General features: G+C 38.0%; 1 protein-coding gene across 3 annotated transcripts in view; it reads left to right on the top strand.

The window, feature by feature from the left end:
• The first annotated feature begins 868 nt into the window (after positions 1 to 868).
• The window catches only part of LOC126355003 (chitobiosyldiphosphodolichol beta-mannosyltransferase), an 83,083-nt gene continuing 64,397 nt past the window's right edge, over positions 869 to 19,554 (top strand). Inside the window, exons 1-2 of one of the 3 annotated variants that reach the window (XM_050005132.1) lie at positions 1,128 to 1,215; positions 10,740 to 10,834. In XM_050005132.1, the coding sequence (XP_049861089.1) occupies positions 10,804 to 10,834 (31 nt within the window). In that variant the 5' untranslated portion in view covers positions 1,128 to 1,215; positions 10,740 to 10,803. Of the gene's footprint in view, positions 1,216 to 2,474; positions 2,614 to 10,739; positions 10,835 to 19,554 lie in introns of those variants that run through there. The other 2 variants (XM_050005131.1, XM_050005133.1) reach the window with 2 other exon arrangements.

A 19,554-nucleotide genomic window follows, 5' to 3' on the forward strand; every position in this document is an offset into this window, starting at 1 on the left:
CAAAGTGTCATCACACGAAGGGAGCAAAGGAAATTAAGTGACTAACAACAGAAGTGAATGAAATACATACCTACAGACTTCAACATTCGTTTGTCGTTGTTCACTTGATCCTTCTGATACAGTTTCTGTCGCTGTCTGTAGACATTTTCCTTTTACTGTAATAATTTTGCTCGAAGTCCATCGATCTGCAAATTCTGACACTTAACATGCACTGTGCAACAGTAATTATTATCAGCAATTCCATACTTAGGAACAGCTTTAAATGGATTGTAGAAACTTTGTGGCAGTTTCCTCTCCATCGTCAGTTTATGTGGCTAATTTGGGATGTCAAACGGTGTGGGTACTGCATTCCAGACAAGTTTATTATTGTCTGTATTCATGGACTAGTTTTGTTCGAAATGTAGCGAACGAAACCTAATATTATTATACAGGTAATCTAGGTACTTTTTCGTCTGCTATTAACTAGCCATTTGCTGCTCCTAAAACGAAACATTAATCATTAATACACATGTAGTTTGCAAATGAATCCTGACGATACAGTTTAGTAACATGATGGTACCGGTATATACCTCTCAGGATCCTTAGGAACAGCTGTGGTGTCTTCTTCCGTTGTAGCTGCAATTTATTGTGCTACAAACGCTCCCGCTTGTAAAAACCATTGTAGAAATCAAAATAAACAACCACTATTCGCTTTCACGGTCGCATCGGGCTCACAGTTTAACTTACTGGCCGCTTGGGGCGCTGTTGGCGCGGTAGGCAACAAAATAGAAGTGAAGTGTCGCGACTGTTATGTTAGACTGTGCTGCCACTGTATCTACGAGTAGTGGCGCCACTTTAGCTGTGCGTATGTCTATCGTAACTTCGTTCGAAGTTCGCTGGTGGCATAAAAGTTGTTTACGTTGACAAGACGCTGATGTGCTCGTGGACTGTTGTGACGCGTGTTGATAGACAGAACTCTAGCAGAAAAGAACGATTTATTTTGTTGTAGGGCATGTCGTAGCAGAAGCTCTAAAATGGTGCGGAAAAATGTCGCGGTTGTAGTTTTGGGCGATATTGGAAGAAGCCCAAGGATGCAGTATCATGCGCTGTCGTTTGCCAAAGAAGGATTTGAAGTTGATCTTATTGGTTATGATGGTTCAGAACCGATCAAAGAGTTGGTGGAGAATTCACATGTTAATTTTCATTACATGAGACCTTGCCCGGAGTTCTTCAGGCGTACGTATATAGTGCATTTCATTGGCTGCATGTGGTGTCTTCCAGCTGTTAATGTCTTTTTCTATGTGCAAAGCCTATATTGATTCGTTGACGTTAAAGCACTTTAAAGGAACCTCTCCCCCCCCCCCAACGAACGTAATTAAGTGGTCAATCTAATGAATAAACCAAAAAAATCTTTTACATTGTAAGCTACAGGCCAATGAAGACGTCACCTTCTCTACGTATTTTTCGCAACGCTACTGCACGTTAGATTAGATTTACTTTTCGTTCCAGTAGATCCATAATGAGAAGATCCTGCAGGGTGCAGAACATGTAACAAAAACAATCATAGATAATGAATATTTACAAAGAAAAACGAATATGCTAATGTACCTTCAACATATCCCAAATTAAACGATGTCGTGGATGTGGAATAAGGCGTGAAAGTCTTAAGCGTACTTTTTTGTAAAACCTTATAAAAAAAACTTGACAAAAACATTTAAATCTTCAGTAAACTGAAGGACATTCGGTAATTCTTAGGCTATTTAATCGTCAAACAGAGAAATAATTTTACAACACAAGTAACGTACACACATCAGATGGTCCTGCTAAGAAATAAATCCTTTGAGATTCATCTTAAACTGACCTGTAATAATACTTAAATTTTTCATATCTGCCGGCAAGTTATTGAAAATGTGGGCTCCTAAGCAGTGCACTCTCTGTGGTCCGAAGAAAGTGACATTAGATTTTTGTGGAATTTGGGCTTATATCCCGTACTGATTCCATGCGGTGAGCTGTTTGGTTGAGTAAAGAATGTATTTTTAATGACAAATTTCACCATGGAAAAATTATATTGGTAATCAGCAGGTACCCTAAACAAGCTTCTGCAGGCTGGTCTTGAGTTTACACCACAAATAATTCGTACTACACGCTTTTGGACCCAAGGAACTATAGCATGGCTTGATGAATTATCGTAAAAAATAAATCTGTGTGACATTATGGAATGAAAATTAGCGCAGTATGCTGGTTCTTTTTATACCTCATATGTATGTAAGAATTCACGTTGCACCTTGCTTTTTTCAATATGGCGCGGACATAATCATTATACGTCACTACTGGTCAATTTCTTACGACAATCAGATTTTCTGCTTTTGCGTTTGTTGGCCACACGAACTCGCAACCAAATTGTCATCTTCTAACCTAACGTATACCTCGGGCTGCGCTACAGATCAGCCTGTCACCATAACCAAGATTTCTGGTGGTGAGGGGGGAGGGGGTGGTGGTCCAATACGTCACTTTAGCCCGGATTTGTTTAGGCACTTCAGCAATTCTGTGACATGCTCCTGCAAGTTGAACTTATTATCAAGCTTTAATCCCAAGACTTGTTAACACACTAATTCTGTCTGCAACTTACCTCTTGTAAGTTCTAGAATCCTTATAGTGTGATTTTTATAAGTTTAGTGATAAAAAATTAGTCAGTAACCACTTATTAATGTCCATGAAAATTTCTTTAACCGATCTTTCAAATGTTTTACTTGATTTGGTATTTATTGCAATGTTTGTGTCATCTGGAAACAAAATAATCTTGGCGTCTGCAGATGTTACTGGTGAAAGGTCATTGATGTACATAAGAAAAAGTAAGGACTTTAAGATGGAACCTTCTGGGATGCCACATGTAATTAGTCCCCAGTTGGATGAACTGGGTAGCATAATACTCGTCTCTTTCTTGTTAACACCCTTTATTTCCTATCAAGGATATAGTATTTGAATCATTTTGCAGCACTTCCTTTTATGCTGTAATATTGTAATTTACATAAAAGGATTGTATGATCTACGCATTCCATTTACAGATCACAAAATATATCGGTAGCCTGTAATTTTTTGTTGAATGAATTAAGTACATTCTTGCAGTATATAGATATTCTCCATATCTGAACTTCTTAGAAAACCAAACAGTGATTTTGACCATGCCTTGTATTGTTTGTTGTCATATGGGTAAGGTGGTCTGATTGTGTTAAGTTTTCTAACATCTTTGGAAATTTGATGGTATTTCTATGTTTCCTTTCTTAAACAAAAGCTTACTTTCAGCTTATTTCAGCCCCTAGGAAATGTTCCATTGATAAATAACTTAAATATGTTACTAACCTCGGAAGCACAGTCTCTAATTAACTTCATTGACATTTTATCATAACTAATTGAATATTTTGATTTTATGATGCACATTACTTCTATTGGTGTAGAGTGTGTCGTATTTATATTATTGAAGTTGCTGTTAAATTATTGTGTGAAATATTTTGTGGCAGCGTTTACTGAATCTTGCACACATGTTATCATTGTATCATTTACTTTTAATGCTATTTGCTCTTCTTTGTGTCTGGTTCTAACATTCTCCTCCTTCAGTATATTCCATGTTGTCTTTATTTTATTATCTGATATGATCATTTTCTCATAATGCATTTGTTTTGATGTCTTTATTACTGTTGAGTGTTTTACAATATGTGTTGTGATGAGCTATAGAATCAACATCAGATCTGATTCAGATTAACAGATACAGTTTACTTTTTGTTTTATATGATACCTTTATTTCTTGAGTAATTCGTGATTCTTTGTAGACTTTGGTCTAATCTGGGTTAGTTTTAGGGGAAAACAATATTAAAGCAAGTGATGACTTAATTAATAACAATATTGTGGTTTTTTATTCATGCTGTGAACACTGCATACATTACTCTAGTCCATGTCTTTGAGGAGAGTCTTAAAATAATCGACTTTGGCTGACAAGTACATCGTAGTTGATTCTGAAAATATGTTAGTGATACTGCTATACTATACAAAATTTTTGCTATGCTAACAAGGAAATTCTTATCAGTAAAGGGAAACAATGTCGAGTGGCTGCCACTGCATATCGTAAACAGTGGATTCTTTCTTTTCTAAGCAATCTTGGTTCATAGTTATTTTATTTTAATGTTCTGAACACAACTGAAATCACACCCACATCAGAGGTAGGCCTATGCTGCAAGTATCATAAACCCCAAGGTAACCGTACATAATGCTTTTGTAGTCATTGCTCAGACAGAACAGGCACCTGTGGTTGATTGTGAAATCCAAAGTGCAGCACAATTTTCATACACACATAACATTTCCAGAGGGTAAGTTATATAAAGTGAAGCATATAATTTTAGAAGTAACTAAGGCTTTAACTCTGAATCTTTGAATTTCTTGTCTGTCACCCAAAGACACTAAACCATGTAGGTCCTAATAGTATTGTACAGCTGTATGATGAAAAGGCTAGATTGTTACTTGCCAAATAAAGGAGATGTTGCTTAACAGAGAGGCACAACAAAAAGACTGTTATACATTTGAACTTTTGGCTGGAAGGCCTTCTGAGGTATACACAAGTTCACACAAGCACAACTTGCACACACATGACCACTGTGTGTGGCCACTGAGGCTGGACTGTGCACAGCAGTTGTGTTGGGAGAAGCAATATGTGAGTGGTGGGGGTAAGGAGGAGGCTGGTGTGAGGAGGGGGGGGATAGCAGGTTAGGAGTGGAGGGAGATTCAGTGCTGCTTGTGGGCGGTGACATGTTGCCCCCACCCCCTCCCATCCTTTTTTCCGTCGTCAAGCCTCTCGACTACATCTGGAAACCAAATCTTGTCCCTCACTCCATCCCTGCATTGTTCCACAAGCAGTACTAAACCTTCCTCCGCCCTTCTGCTATCAACGCCGCTGCCCCCCCCCCCCCCCCCCCCCCGCCTCCCCAATGGCCTTCTCCTTAACTCCATCACCCACAGATTGCTTTAACCATCAAGTGCAGTTTCTGTGTGCTGTCCGGTCTCAGCGAGCAGACACAATGATCATGTGTATGTGCAGATTGTGCTTGTGTAGCTGTGTGTGAGTTTTCTGTGTTCAAAGAAGGCCTTTTGGCTGAAAGCTCAAATGTATAGCAGTCTTTCTGTTGTGCCTATCTGTGACTGGATTTGCATTTGGGAGGGCGATGGTTCAAACCCCGTCTTTCCATCCTGATTTATGTTTTCTGTGATTTCTGTAAATCGCTGCAGGCAAATGTCGGGATGGTTCCTTTGAAAGGGCACAGTTGACTTCCTTCCCTAATCTGATGGGACCAATGACCTTGCTGTTTGGTCCTCTTTCTCAGATCAATGAACCAGCCTCTCTGTGATTCAATGTGTGTTCTATATGGTGAGGAGCAATTTTATCATTTTTCTTGTACTGTCATGCCATTCTGGATTTTCCATGGTCTAAAAGTATTTTATGTGTAGGTACTGAAACAAAGAACAAGAAAAAGTCTGTTCTTCACCTAAATATTAATAACTTGCAAACAGTGTACAATAAAAAGTGACATTCCAAAAGATACAAATCGAAAAAAAAAGTCCTAAGCATTATTAGAGCAAGTTGGCACAGTTGTTAGCACACTGGACTCACATTTGGGAGGATGATGGCTCAAACCAGCATCCAGCCATCTTGATGTAGGTTTTCTGTGATTTCCCTAAATCGCTTCAGGCAAATGTCGGGATGGTACCTTTGAAAGGGCATGGCTGATTTCCTTCCCTAAACTGAGCTTGTGCTCTGTCTCTATTGACCTCATTGTCAGTGGGACGTTAAACACCAGTATCCTCCATCTGCTCTTCAGTTGAGCGTTTGTACAATAATAGTTTAAAAGCATTTGTTCTCACAGACCATTCTATTCCAAGTTCTACTTTTCACATTCCAGTAGCTGTTTGAAAAACATTTAATGTTGACCGTAAATAGGCCTCCAAATATTTCATAATTGTTTAATAGATTTGGTTTATTAATACAGTTTCTAAGAGGTGCTTCACTTTGTGGAAATGTTGAACCTTTTAATACCCTCTGGCTACTTTGACACAGATATCATCAACATGGTGGACGTGAGCCATGCTCTGAAATACAATATGTGTAACATATGCACCATTACAAGGCCTTTGGTTTTCTGCAGTTTGTTAACAGCATGATACGACACTGATAGACAGTGACGTCATTAATATATGTGAGATAAGAGGATAAAAACAATCAGTGGCTGACATCAAAAATAATTTGAAAACATTGGTAAAATAAGAAGTAAAGCTGTGAGTACCGGACGTGAGTCGTGCTTCGGTAGCTCAGATGGTAGAGCACTTGCCCGTGAAAGGCAAAGGTCCCGAGTTCGAGTCTCGGTCAGGCACACAGTTTTAATCTGCCAGGAAGTTTCATATCAGCGCATACTCCGCTGCAGAGTGAAAATCTCATTCTGAAAAAATAAAATTTGATAAACTAATGGGATTTCCCAGTTTGAGACCAGGAGTGTTCTTTTGATTAATGCCTACAAACTAATTAAAAACTTCAACAATGGAAAATCCAGGATGGAATGTAACAATATTATGCGAAAGAACATTGTTACTAATGATATAGCAGAGGTGCTGAGTGCATATATGCTCAACTGGATCGAAGGTGATGACATGCTATCCACATTCCTCCAGAACCTTAACAACTTCTCCCCTATTTGCTTCACCTGGCCCTACTCAACCCAACAAGCCACCTTCTTAGATGTTGACCTACACCTTTTTTTTTTAAAAAAAAACATTTTCAGTGTTTTGTTCTATTTTTGTTTGTGTACAGAAACCTAATGTTTGGTGCTGGTATGTTCACTGGACCTGAAAAAAGATTGTCATTATATACTCATTTGCATTGCCAACTCTCAATCAACCTGTCACTTTCATCCTGCCCTAAGCACTGAGCAAAATTACAGATTAGTTTGTCACCCCAAAATTTGTTTATGAGAATGATCTTTTGTCATGACACATTGATTGGCTTCACCTCCTCACAACTGAACTATCACCTGCCAGTCTAAACTAGAGCTCTCGTCTATACTAAGTTCAATCTATCACCACTCTCTCATAAAAATATGGAGCTGTCAAGAACAACACAATAGAACATTGTTCTCTTCATTGGATTACCATCTCAACTAGACTTACATAGGACTAGTAAACAAAGCAGTGAAAACCATCACCCACAAGAAATAAGAATTGTAAACAAAACACGTGAGCGACGTCTACAACTAAAATTTTCAGACAGATACCATACACATAACATATGATGTCACTCTTCAAAGTAAATACCGATGGCTCATGTTGTTCACTTGACCCAGTATTCTTATGGCATCACATTTGTGGGCTTTGTCATCTGATAACCAGACTGTCACTTTTCAACAAAACAAGGCCTGGAGCTATGCTATAGATCAGTACATCCTCACATTGTAGATCTTGTAGTACAGTCCATTGGGTTTACAAACTCCCAAGATGCCTTCCACCTTAGAAACCAAGCTAAACACTAGGCTATTCTACAGATGAGTTTGTCTCCACAGCCTACATTCCAGAGCAAAATAAATTTGTGGTCTTTCTGTTCCTGCTCTTTTTACGGACGTGTGACATAACATGCTACATCATTTACAGTGGGTAAAGGGCAGCATCTGATATTACTAAGTTCCACCTATTTCCACTTTGTTAGTGGAACTTGTACTTCTTCCACTTCTGTGAAAGTCTAACAGTGGAATATCCAGGATAGAATAATGGCAGTATTATGAAAAGGATAAATATCTACTTGCCATACAGTGGAAGTGATGAATAGTAGACAGGCACAACAAAAAGACTGCTAAACTGGCCAAAAAGCCCTCTGGAAGATTCCATGGTGATTCGTGTTACATTTTGAAATCGGTGGTTAATTATGTTGACCTTTTATCAATCTATAAACATATATTTTCTTTTGTAAATAATAATAATAATAATAATAATAATAATAATGCATTGTGTTATTCAGGCAAAGATCTTGAATTAATATTTAAACAGTGGAGAGCATTGAAATTAAAGAACATGAAAGTAATTTATATTGTGACTCATGTTACAAATTTGGGACATCCTATTGCTATTGTACAATTTAGGTCAAATTGTCCTCAAACTATTACGAGTATGGATCTGGTTTTTATCACAGAAAATGCAACACAGTTACAGATTTCTAAAAATATTTATACCATGTAAAATATTGTAATATATTGAAAAATTGTGTGACTCAATGTTATGTGACTCATGTTACTTGCTACTTATTGCTGGAAAAAGTTTTTCCTGCGAGCAGAGAAATAAAAATGACATTATTTACCAAATATGATAAACTTAACATTAACATTTCACTTTTTAAACACTATGAAAAATTATAAGAGCATGACATCAGGGAAAATAAACTGTAAATTAAATTAAAATTCAGAGAATTGAGAATATCCTTTTGCATTGACAACATCAGGGGGATGAATTTTCTTTATAATTTTGTCCTTCGTGTGCAGTATTTCATCACATTTTGCAGGCCATTTCCAGTAGTGACCAGCATGCTCCATTGTACTGATTAGATAAGACTCTCCAAAAATTAACGTACCTCTCCAGCATAGAATTTACCACCATACTCTGCCTTGTACCGGTTTCCAATTTTTACACTTTCCATAGTCTCTTCAGTATGATGATCGACAGCAGGCAAATTATTTGGAGACAGCATATATTTTTGTAGTACTACTTTCTCATAGTGAAAACAGTGAATGCTTTTTATGATTGGTACTGATGGTGCTAAAGAAAATATTTGAGCCAGATTGAGTTTCATATTGATTCCTTCAATTTCATCAGTAGCCACATGAAAAAAACTGCATAGTTGTGGTACTTGCAGATGCCTGAGCAAAAGTTGATGCATCACCTACTATGAATTTTTGCCTTTTTACTGCATTCCACACTTGCCATTTCACAACTTCACCAATGCCATCTACAGCTCCTTTACTGTGGGATGTAGCAAAAAAAGTTGCAGTAGATTCCTGCATTGTGGCACGATTGAAGTTGAGGTACAGCAGCAGTAATATATTTATTTTTGAATTGTGAAGCAGATCCATGTGACCCGATTGAAACTACCTTCACATTTTCAGGTGTAGTTGACAGTACCTTGCTAATGCACACGATCACAGTATCTTTGGAATGGGTTAAACAACAACAATTGGGTGATGAGAACCTGAATTCGACAATGACACAGTGAAAATACTAACTTGTGCTTGTGTCCAAGGTGCACTTTGCACCGCATATTGATAAACACAAGTGTAATTTTCAGCACAGTCAATATGCAGCAGTACAAACTGCTCAGTATCTTGGCTTGGAACGATTTCATTTTGCTAACAATAAGATGCAGACTGATCTCTCTCTGTGTAGCAATGAAGAAGAAACTTAGGAATATTGGAAATTATGTATTTCACTCTACACTATGTGATCAGATGTATCTGGACACCCCCAAAAACATATGTTTTTCATATTAGGTGCATTGTGCTGCCACCTACTGTAGATACTCCGTATCAGTGACCTCAGTAGCCATTAGACACCCTGAGAGAGCAGAATTTGGGTGTTGTGTGGAAGCCACGGACTTCGAATGTGATTAGGTGATTGGGTGTCACTTGTGTCAAATGTCTGTACACGAGATTTCCACACTCCTGAATATCCCTAGGTCCACTGTTTCCAATGTTATAGTGAAGTGGGAACTTGAAGGGACATGTACAGCCGGCCGGAGTGGCCGTGCGGTTCTAGGCGCTACAGTCTGGAACCGAGCGACCGCTCCGGTCTCAGGTTCGACTCCTGCCTCGGGCATGGATGTGTGTGATGTCCTTAGGTTAGTTAGGTTTAATTAGTTCTAAGTTCTAGGCGACTGATGACCTCAGAAGTTAAGTCGCATAGTGCTCAGAGCCGTTTGAACTTTTGACATGTACAGCACAAAAGCGTACATGTCGACCTTGTCTGTTGACTGACAGACACCACCGACAGTTGAAGTGGGATGTAATGTGTAATAGGCAGGCAGCTATCCAGATCATCACACAGGAATTCCAAACTGCATCAGGATCCATTGCAAATATTATGACAGTTAGGCAGGAGGTGAGAAAACTTGGATTTCATGGTCGAGTGGCTGCTCATAACCCACATATTATGCCGGTAAATGCCAAACAATGCCTTCCCCGGTGTAAGGAGTGTAAACATTATACGACTGAAAAGTGGAAGAGTGTTGTGTGGAGTGACAAATCGTGGTACACAATGTTGTGATCCAATGACAGGTTGTGTGCGTGGCAAATGCCCTGTGATTGCTATCTGGCAGCATGTGTAGTGCCAACAGTAAAATTCAGAGGCAGTGGGGTTATGGTGTGATTGTGTTTTTCATGGAGGGAGCTTGCACCCCTTGTTGTTTTGTGTGACACTATCACAGCACAGTCCTACATTGATGTTTTAAGCACCTTCTTGCTTCCCTCTGTTGAATTGCAATTCATGGTTGATGACTGCATCTTTCAACTTGATTGAGTACCTGTTCATAATGCCCGGCCTGTGGCGGAATGGTTGCATGATAATAATGTCCCTGTAATGGAATGGCCAGTACAGAGTCCTGACCTGAATCCTATAGAACACCTCTGGGATGTTTTGGAATGACAACTTTGTGCCAGGCCTCAATGACCAACATTGACACCTTTCCTCAGCACAGCACTACATGAAGAATGGGCCACCATTCCCCAAGAAACCTTCCAGTACCTGACTGAACATATGCCTGAGGGAGTGGAAGCCGTCATCAAGGGTAAGGGTGGACCAACACCATTTGAATTCAGCATTACTGGTGGAGGGTGCCACGAACTTGTAAGTCATTTTCAGTCAGGTGTCTGGATACTTTTGATGACGTAGTGTATCAGCTGTAGAGCCTTATTCTTTGACTTTAATAATTTTAGAACCTTTTCTTCTATCTTCGAAACATACAATAAATTCACAATGTCCAGTGTGTCGATTTTAATGGGCTTTGTTGAAACCTCTACCATTCTGACATGTGTTTCGTTCATTCTACCAACAAAACTCACTGGGTGGCTGGCATGTGATAGTTGATACAAATGTGTTGCTGTAAGTTGGATTATTATCATGTTTCTTATGAAGGCTGCTGATAACATTTATGAAATTTTCACATTATTTATACAGACATATGTTATGAGGCAGTTTGCTGCTCAACTGAATGTGTGGTGGCTGTATTTCTGCAAACTTAGCTTTCGCAATTTGAACTTCAGGGTGTTCCTGTTTGGATGCCTCATATGTTTCCATGATAGACATGAGTAAGTGATGAATATGAACTGCCTTCTTCTCATTATTATTTCTAATCACTATTATGTCCTTCCTGCATGGTGACTGGCAACTAACGTCGTCACGACAGTAGAAACCAGTTACCAGGTTTCACAACTAAGGTCTCTATTTTGTGGACTGCTGCCATGACTGCATGTTTCTAACTTTCCACTTGATGAATTTCCACATAAGTCACTGAACAGCTTACGAACAACTACGACTTTATGCCATGGTGAAGATGGCAAGGAATGATTTGCTCGAGCTGTTGCTTTACCCTGAGCACTATGTGACTTATTCGGTGACAGTAAGGCTGCTGATTTTGCATCTTACATTGCATATATTTTCTAACTCTCTCCGTGGTTTTGGTTCTTCTTTCTTCTAATAACAGATGTTGCTTATGTTGACTCAACTGTAGGAACTTTCTTTTGTGCTTCTGTTGACTTTTACTAGTGTCTTCCAGATGCAGCTTCTTAAATTCTTCGTATTTTCCTTCACTCTTTAACTTTTCCCTTCTCCTTTTCTGTCTTTCCTGTGCTGTTGAAGGCATCTCGTTTTTTTAACCTTAAAAAAAAATATAACTGTGATTCAGATTATGTGACTCACATGAAAAATTTAATTTTCTGTTTTTATAATATTGGATGAAATTGGGAAATTTTTAATAGTGATATTAGTTACACATTCACACAAAGAAGTAAATTACTTAACAAGATGAAGTGAGCTGTTATATTAAAGTTCATGCTGTTGTATTATATTATTTATTCTAATCTATAATTTACATACTTCAATTTTATACTGTTTATGCAGTACATTAGGGTAAGTAACTGTAATGTAAATGCTAATTATTACCTGCCAATTAGTTGAAACGAAGGCCCAAAATCTCCAATAATTCACACTCTCATCACATGAAAAACATTGGCCTTACAAAATTTACTACAAATTGTGGAGGAAAAGCAATAATTGGCAACAAACTATTGTTGCCATACAATAAAAATCCAGCCTTTCCAAACAATATATAAAATGTACCAAATTTTAAACTTTTAAAAATCATAAGTGTGTCCTACTTTACATGGAATATCCCTTCTTCTGAATTAGATAGTACACACACACACACACACACACACACACACACACACACACACACACACACACACACACACACGCAACCCCCGTCATCATGACCACCCTCTCTTAGTAAGTGTGTGTGTGTGTGTGTGTGTGTGTGTGTGTGTGTGCGCGCGTGTGTGTGTGCGTGCGTGTGCTTTGTCTAAATCATAAGAAGGAGAAGAAGGCTTTGTGGCTGAAAGCTTACTGGTTTAGCAGTCTCTTTGAGACACTGAGAACCCCCGTCATCATGACCACCCTCTCTTAGTAAGTGTGTGTGTGCGTGTGTGTGTGTGTGTGTGTGTGTGTGTGTGTGTGTGTGTGCGCGCGTGTGTGTGTGCGTGCGTGTGCTTTGTCTAAATCATAAGAAGGAGAAGAAGGCTTTGTGGCTGAAAGCTTACTGGTTTAGCAGTCTCTTTGAGACACTGAGAACCATTATGTCCTGAATCATATCATTGGCAAGTCTAAATTTAAGCGAGTTTCAGAGAAACCGGTGAGACAGATAAGCATGATTCACCATAAAGTCAACAGATTTCAGAAGCATCACTAAATACTATAAATACTACAGTCTCCCAGTTGTTGATGATGTGCTTTAGGCCCTTACATTTCTGATCACCACAGTTACACTTTCTCATTTACATTTGATGAGACTAATTTATTTCATTAACAGATAGTGCTGTAGCTAGTGCCATAACCATGATGTTTGTGAGGTTCATTATGCAATTTACAATGTCTTTCAAGGAGAGTTTGTGGCCTCCCTGCACTCAATCTGGATTTTTGTGTTTTTATGTTTAAATATAAAAAAATGCTTCTAGAAGGAAATGGGGAATCCGTACCATTTCAGAAATATTATGACTATGGTATAACATATTCATTCATTCGTGCATCATGTTACAAAAAGTCCATCATGAAGGAGAATTTTTAGGGATGTGGAACAAGTCAAGTTAATGTGTGCAAAAGCAGTTCCTGTTGGCTACTTCTGTAAAGTGAAAATTATTTTTACATCTAGTGTTGTGATTGTAAATTTTATGGTTCATCCTAAATATACTCTTATTATTAAGCATAAATGTCATTATACAGTAAGTGAAGCTCCCAGATGAGATTTCAGCAAGATATTTGTTTCCAACGTAACACACATTCTTACTACACACTTATATTGAATAAAAACTTTCTGATCTTAAATTTATTGTCTCAAGCATTATGTCACAGGTGAGTATTCTGTAGAAGTATCCTAGCAAACCTGCCTGCAGGGCAGCACAATGAAAAGATTTCTAAGTGCTAAGCAGGTGTGACTGTGTTTATTGGTTAACTTATCCACATGCTGGTGCCATCTCAGTTTATTATCCATCTAAATGTCAAGGAACTTTGCACATTGAGTCTCATCCAGTGTATGCCAATTGATCTCTATTACTGGTACCCATTGGCACAGGCACTGACTCCATGGGGCCTGAGGGGGGGGGGGGGTTTCGAGCTCCCTAAAAAATTTGTTTTGGGCGGGTAGGGCGGGGGGCAGAGCACCCCCCCCTCCCCCACCCCAATAATTTAAGAAAATTATTAGGTATATTATGCTTTGTAAAATCACAAAGTTATGTTGAAATATTTTATTTTCTTTGTTTGATGATCATTACCTTTTAAAATACATTCAGTAATGAGTTAAAACAAATAATTATTATAGTAGTAAGTAGGTTAACTGAAAACGAGTGGTGTGAATCATGATAGTGGTACGGTGCTGCGGGTACACTCTGAATTTGTCCTGGTGCATGAACTTTCGGGTAAAGTCTGGCACTGGCAGGCCAGCGCTGTGGCCATTGTGGCATCAAAAGGACTGGAGCAGAAGTGCATGGAACTGTCCGCCTCACATCGCCTTGGCGCGTTGAGACATTATGACGCCACGGCTACAGTTTCATACAGTGTTTAGTGTTCAGACTTTAGCGTCTAGTGGACTATTTTATATGACTATATTTTATTCATTTCCCATAATCTATTAGTGTATTGTGAATTAAGTTTGCAATGTATAAATTTGTTACCAAAAAGGCGCACTTGGAAGTTGATGAATCTGCAAGTCAACCTCCAACAATTATTGTCATCAATTGCTTCGTTGGCGTCAGGTGAAAATCATTCACAGCCAAAACCTGGACAATCTGATAGGGAAAGATCATTTCAGAAGTCTTGGTTGAGAAAATATACATGGCTAGAATATGAAGCATCTACTGAAAAAGTTTTTTGCAGAACCTGCGAAGAGGCAAATGCAAAAACTCTATTACAATTTTTTTTTAAAAAAAAGATGCATTTACTTCTGTACGGTTTCTTAACTGGAAAAAGGCTTTGGAAAAATTCCGTCTTCATGAAAATATGTTTACGCATAAAGAAGGTGTTCGGAAACTAAATTCTGTCACTAACCAAAGTGTGGCCTCCCCATTAATGAACAGTTAGATAATGATATGAAGAAAGGCTGTTTAGCTTTTGAGATAATTTTTACTGCCTTTCAATTTCTATGCCGACAAGGACTAGCAGTTAGAGGGCTCAAAGATGTAAACTCGAATCTTTCTCAGTTTTTGGAACTCCAAAAGAATGACATACCTGAGTTTAAAGATTGTTAGGGCGTTCGGGCTATAAGTGGATATCGTACAATATTTAAAATGAGATCATTGCTCTACTAGGAAATTCTTTGTTGAGAAAGGTATTGGCTTCAGTCAAGAAGACTGAACATTTTTCTATTATGGTTGACAAAACAAGTGATTCTTCGATTTATGAACAAGTGTCATTTTGTATTCGTACTGACGATGATTCTTTAATAATCAACGAAGAATATTGGCTTATACGAGATCCTTAACACTGAATCACAAACTGTTTAGTATTTTAAAAGACTTTTTGCTCATCATGATTTGTCAATGGATAACTTAAGAGGACAGTGCTATGATGGTGTCTTGAATATGAGAGGTTAGTTCAAAGGACTTAAACGTTAGTTTTGGATGTACATCCAAAAGCACATAATGTGCACTGCACTGCTCACAGTTTAGACTTGGCAGTTGTAGACAGTCTCCGCCATCTTACGCCTAGGAGGAATATTATGGCTTTAGCCAAGGACTTAGTAAATACCATAAAGGAATCCAACAAAATGGTGGGACTTTTCAGAAGCTTATGCTGTAAGAGCGCCAATGACCAAGCTGGTCTATGAACCCTTTGCCCGACTCGATGGACTATGCGAGCTCCTAGTATCTTGAGAATATTGAAAAACTTGGAAGAACTATTCTAGAGTTTTTGAAACATTTTCTGCAGAGGACAAAACAGAGCCACATAATAAATCTGTGGGCTACCTTCAGTCAATGTTACAATTCAAGACTTATTTCTTTTTACGTCTTTATTGCCATGCAATGAACCCAGTAGAGGATGTCAATGAAAAATTTTAGGGCCCTCATCTAAGTGTTGTTGTTGTTGTTGTTGTTGTTGTTGTTGTTGTGGTCTACAGTCCTGAGTTTTGTTTGATGCAGCTCTCCATGCTACTCTATCCTGTGCAAGCTTCATCATCTCCCAGTACTTACTGCAACCTACATCCTTCTGAATCTGCTTAGTGTATTCATCTCTTGGTCTCCCCCTATGATTTTTCCTCTCCACATTGCCCTCCAATGCTAAATTTGTGATCCCTTGATGTCTCAGAACATGTCCTACATAAGTGTTACTGATCTGGAAAAAATATATGGGGGCTTGATTTGTATGTTGAATGGAAGGCGTGATAGTTTTTAACACTTTTGGGAATTGTGTTTAAAATAAAAACCTTTACAAGTTGATGATCCTTCGCTTCCTCTGAATCAAAGTATACCAAAGAAGTATGAAAACAATGAAGCCATCTCACCACACACTTTCAAAACCCAAAAGGAATACTACAAAGCTGTTTACATTGAAATTTGTGAAGTGGTGCAATCTTGCATACTGAGTGGTTTACTTCAACTGGACTCACACAGGTCATTGCAGTTGAACAAGAGTGCTTGCTTTTAGTGAACAGAGGTGAAACAAATTTGAAAAATCAACTGAGTTTTTCGAAAATGACTTACACGTTGAGAGACTGCACACACACTTGAATATGTTAGCCGATATCGCTAATAAAAAAACAACTGGTCTTAAAAAACATGTGTGAGTTTGAAAGTACATTACACAAGAGCCTGCAGTTGGAGAAATGTTATGTTAAGTGCATTAAGTTTCTCCAAGTAGTTCCAATCATGACAGTAACAGAAGAATGATCATTTAGCCCTCTTAGACACCTGAAGTCATATCTCCGATCAACAATGGGACAGAAGCGATTGAGCAACTTGGCTGTTCTTCATGCCCACCGAGATGTTTTGGATGAATTGGATATCCAGCCAGTCATCAACGACTTCATATTCAGTAATCCAGTCAGACGGTCGACATTTGCACCTGTCTAAAGATACTCTAGCCCTAATAATGGCGTTTAGAGCAATATTAAAAATCTTTATAAAATAGATAATTAAATACATACATAATGTTAAATTTCCAGTTTCGAAATATTAATACTAGTTTAGTACTGTATTACTATATTACTATAGTATTTTACTAGTTATTCTCAAGTATCTAAATATTTTTGGGTGCAAGACCCAATTAAAACCCGCTATTTACATACTTATTGACTGAAAGCATTAGGCATACTGTATTAACTTTATAACTGTATTAAAGTGTTAAGTTTGAGATATTGTTTTTATTTAGTGAACCCTGAGCCTTATTCAAAGTGAGCTTAAATTAGCTATTTCACTTATTAATTAAAGTGCTGTTACTGTGCGACAGCAATATTTTATGTTTTATTCTTTTAATGATAGTTTAGGATCTATTTAAATATAATTTCAGTCTTTTGAGAGTTATATATTCACTGCTCTGTAATAGTCTATAAGCATGATTATTACTATAAATTAAATTAGCTTTCTATGAAAATACTGTGCTTGTTTATGTTTTTTTTTTTTTTTTTTCAAAAGCCAAAAAATGTGTCAGGCTTGTTGAGTTTCCCGGAGAGTCGAGTTATCAAAAGTCCAGTTTTTGGGATTCTAATGTTGATCATACGACTCTAAGATGCTTAAAAAACTTTAACTCTCACTATTTTTCATCTAAAATTTAGAAAATTTCCTGGGCAAGACCCCCATTGTGCCCCCCCCCCCCCCCCTGCCTGTTAGTCTTTTTATTTGTGTGGACTTGCATGGTGTGAGCAGTTTTTTGTAAGATTAAGGAGTAAACTATTTGCTTTTAACCAGCTAGGTTTTATTGCTTCGGCAGCACATTTTTCCTGTACAGGCATTTGTATCTCTAATGAATGGTTTTGGAATTGCAGTTCCCTGCTTCTGGAGCACTCTTCATTTTGTTTTTGTGCTGACATGTTTCGCGAACGCTGCAGTGACTTCTGTAGCTTCATTTTGTATCACAATCCTCTTCAATAACTGTCCTTCATGATCTCTCAACACACACATTTGTCGGTATTATGACTTAGCAGATGATACTTTTCCACTTTCCCTGCATGCTTTATAAATATTTTATACAATCCTCCTTGAAACACCTAGAACTTTGGCACTGGGCTCAGAGATAATGAACTCACAACTATACAGAGTGCTGTTGTGTTCATAACTGACAGTTGAAACGTTTTGAGGACACTACACAGTTGCCCTTCATTGTTAAACATAACAGTGTAAATTGCAGGCATGGCTAGCATCTGCATTTGTCTCCCTGTACGTCTACGGGGTTAGCATTTCATTTCTAATAGTACTTCAAACTGTCTTTGCTTTGTTCTTTGTATTTTGAATTTTTGATCATAGTGTTTATATAGTTGTAGCCGTTATGTTTTGATTGGAGTTGGTGATCCATGTTAAACAAAGCTGTCTTCCTGGCACAAGACACTTTGATCCCAGATGTTAGTTATCTTCACTCTGTTTCCAATGTAGTTTCCAATGTAATTTTTCCTGGCCTATTGTAAATAAAAGCTGGATTCAAAGTGCTGTGAGAATATTTTTAGGAAATAACATTAAATTTCTCATCCACTGTGTGTCCTTGGCAATTGAGTAAATTCCTCCTAGGTAATGTGACTCATTCAGCATTTACATCTTTATACTGGAAGAATGAATGGTAATGCCTTTAGCAACAATTTCTTCATATCTTATTCAATCACACTGTGCATTTCAAATCCTGTGATTCAATAGAAACAGAAAAATTGTGACTGAAGGCAGTATCATTCGTACTTCCTGTCTATTGAATAGTCATGTCCACAACTGTGAAATATGGATAAAATTAGATTTACATTCTTGTTTGGGATGCTACTTTGGGGACAATTCAAAGTCAGACACCAGTATTATCCAAATGAAATTAGATACAATGATTACCCATTTTTCTACTGTGTTTATAAGTGTATAGCTTAAGCACAGCATTGAAAGAGCTGCTCAGTATACAGGGTGGTCCATTGATTGTGACCAGGATAAATATCTCACAAAATAAGCGTCAAACGAAAAAACTACTAAGAATGAAACTTGTCTAGCTTGAAGGGGGAAACCAGATGGTGCTATGGTTGGTCCACTAGATGGTGCTGCCATAGGTCAAACGGATATCAATTGCATTAAAAAAAATAGGAAACCCCATTTTTTATTACATATTCATGTAGTAGGTAAAGAAATATGAATGTTATAGTTGGACCACTTTTTTCTCTCTGTGATGGATGGCGCGCTGTAATAGTCACAAAACATATGGCTCACAATTTTAGACAAACCTTTGGTAACAGGTAAGTTTTTTAAATTGAATTATAGAACGTAGGTACGTTTGAACATTTTATTTCGGTTGTTCCAATGTGATACATGTACCTTTGTGAACTTATCATTTCTGAGAATGCATGCTGTTACAGCGTAATTACCTGTAAATATCACATTAATGCAATAAATGCTCAAAATGATGACCGTCAACCTCAATGCATTTGGCAATACGTGTAACGACATTCCTCTCAATAGCGATTAGTTCGCCTTCCTTAATGTTCTCACATGCATTGACAATGCGCTGACGCATGTTGTCAGGCGTAGTCGGTGGATCACGATAGCAAATATCCTTCAACTTTCC

This window comes from Schistocerca gregaria, chromosome 3, assembly GCF_023897955.1.
Source record: "Schistocerca gregaria isolate iqSchGreg1 chromosome 3, iqSchGreg1.2, whole genome shotgun sequence".
Classification (NCBI taxonomy): domain Eukaryota; kingdom Metazoa; phylum Arthropoda; class Insecta; order Orthoptera; family Acrididae; genus Schistocerca; species Schistocerca gregaria.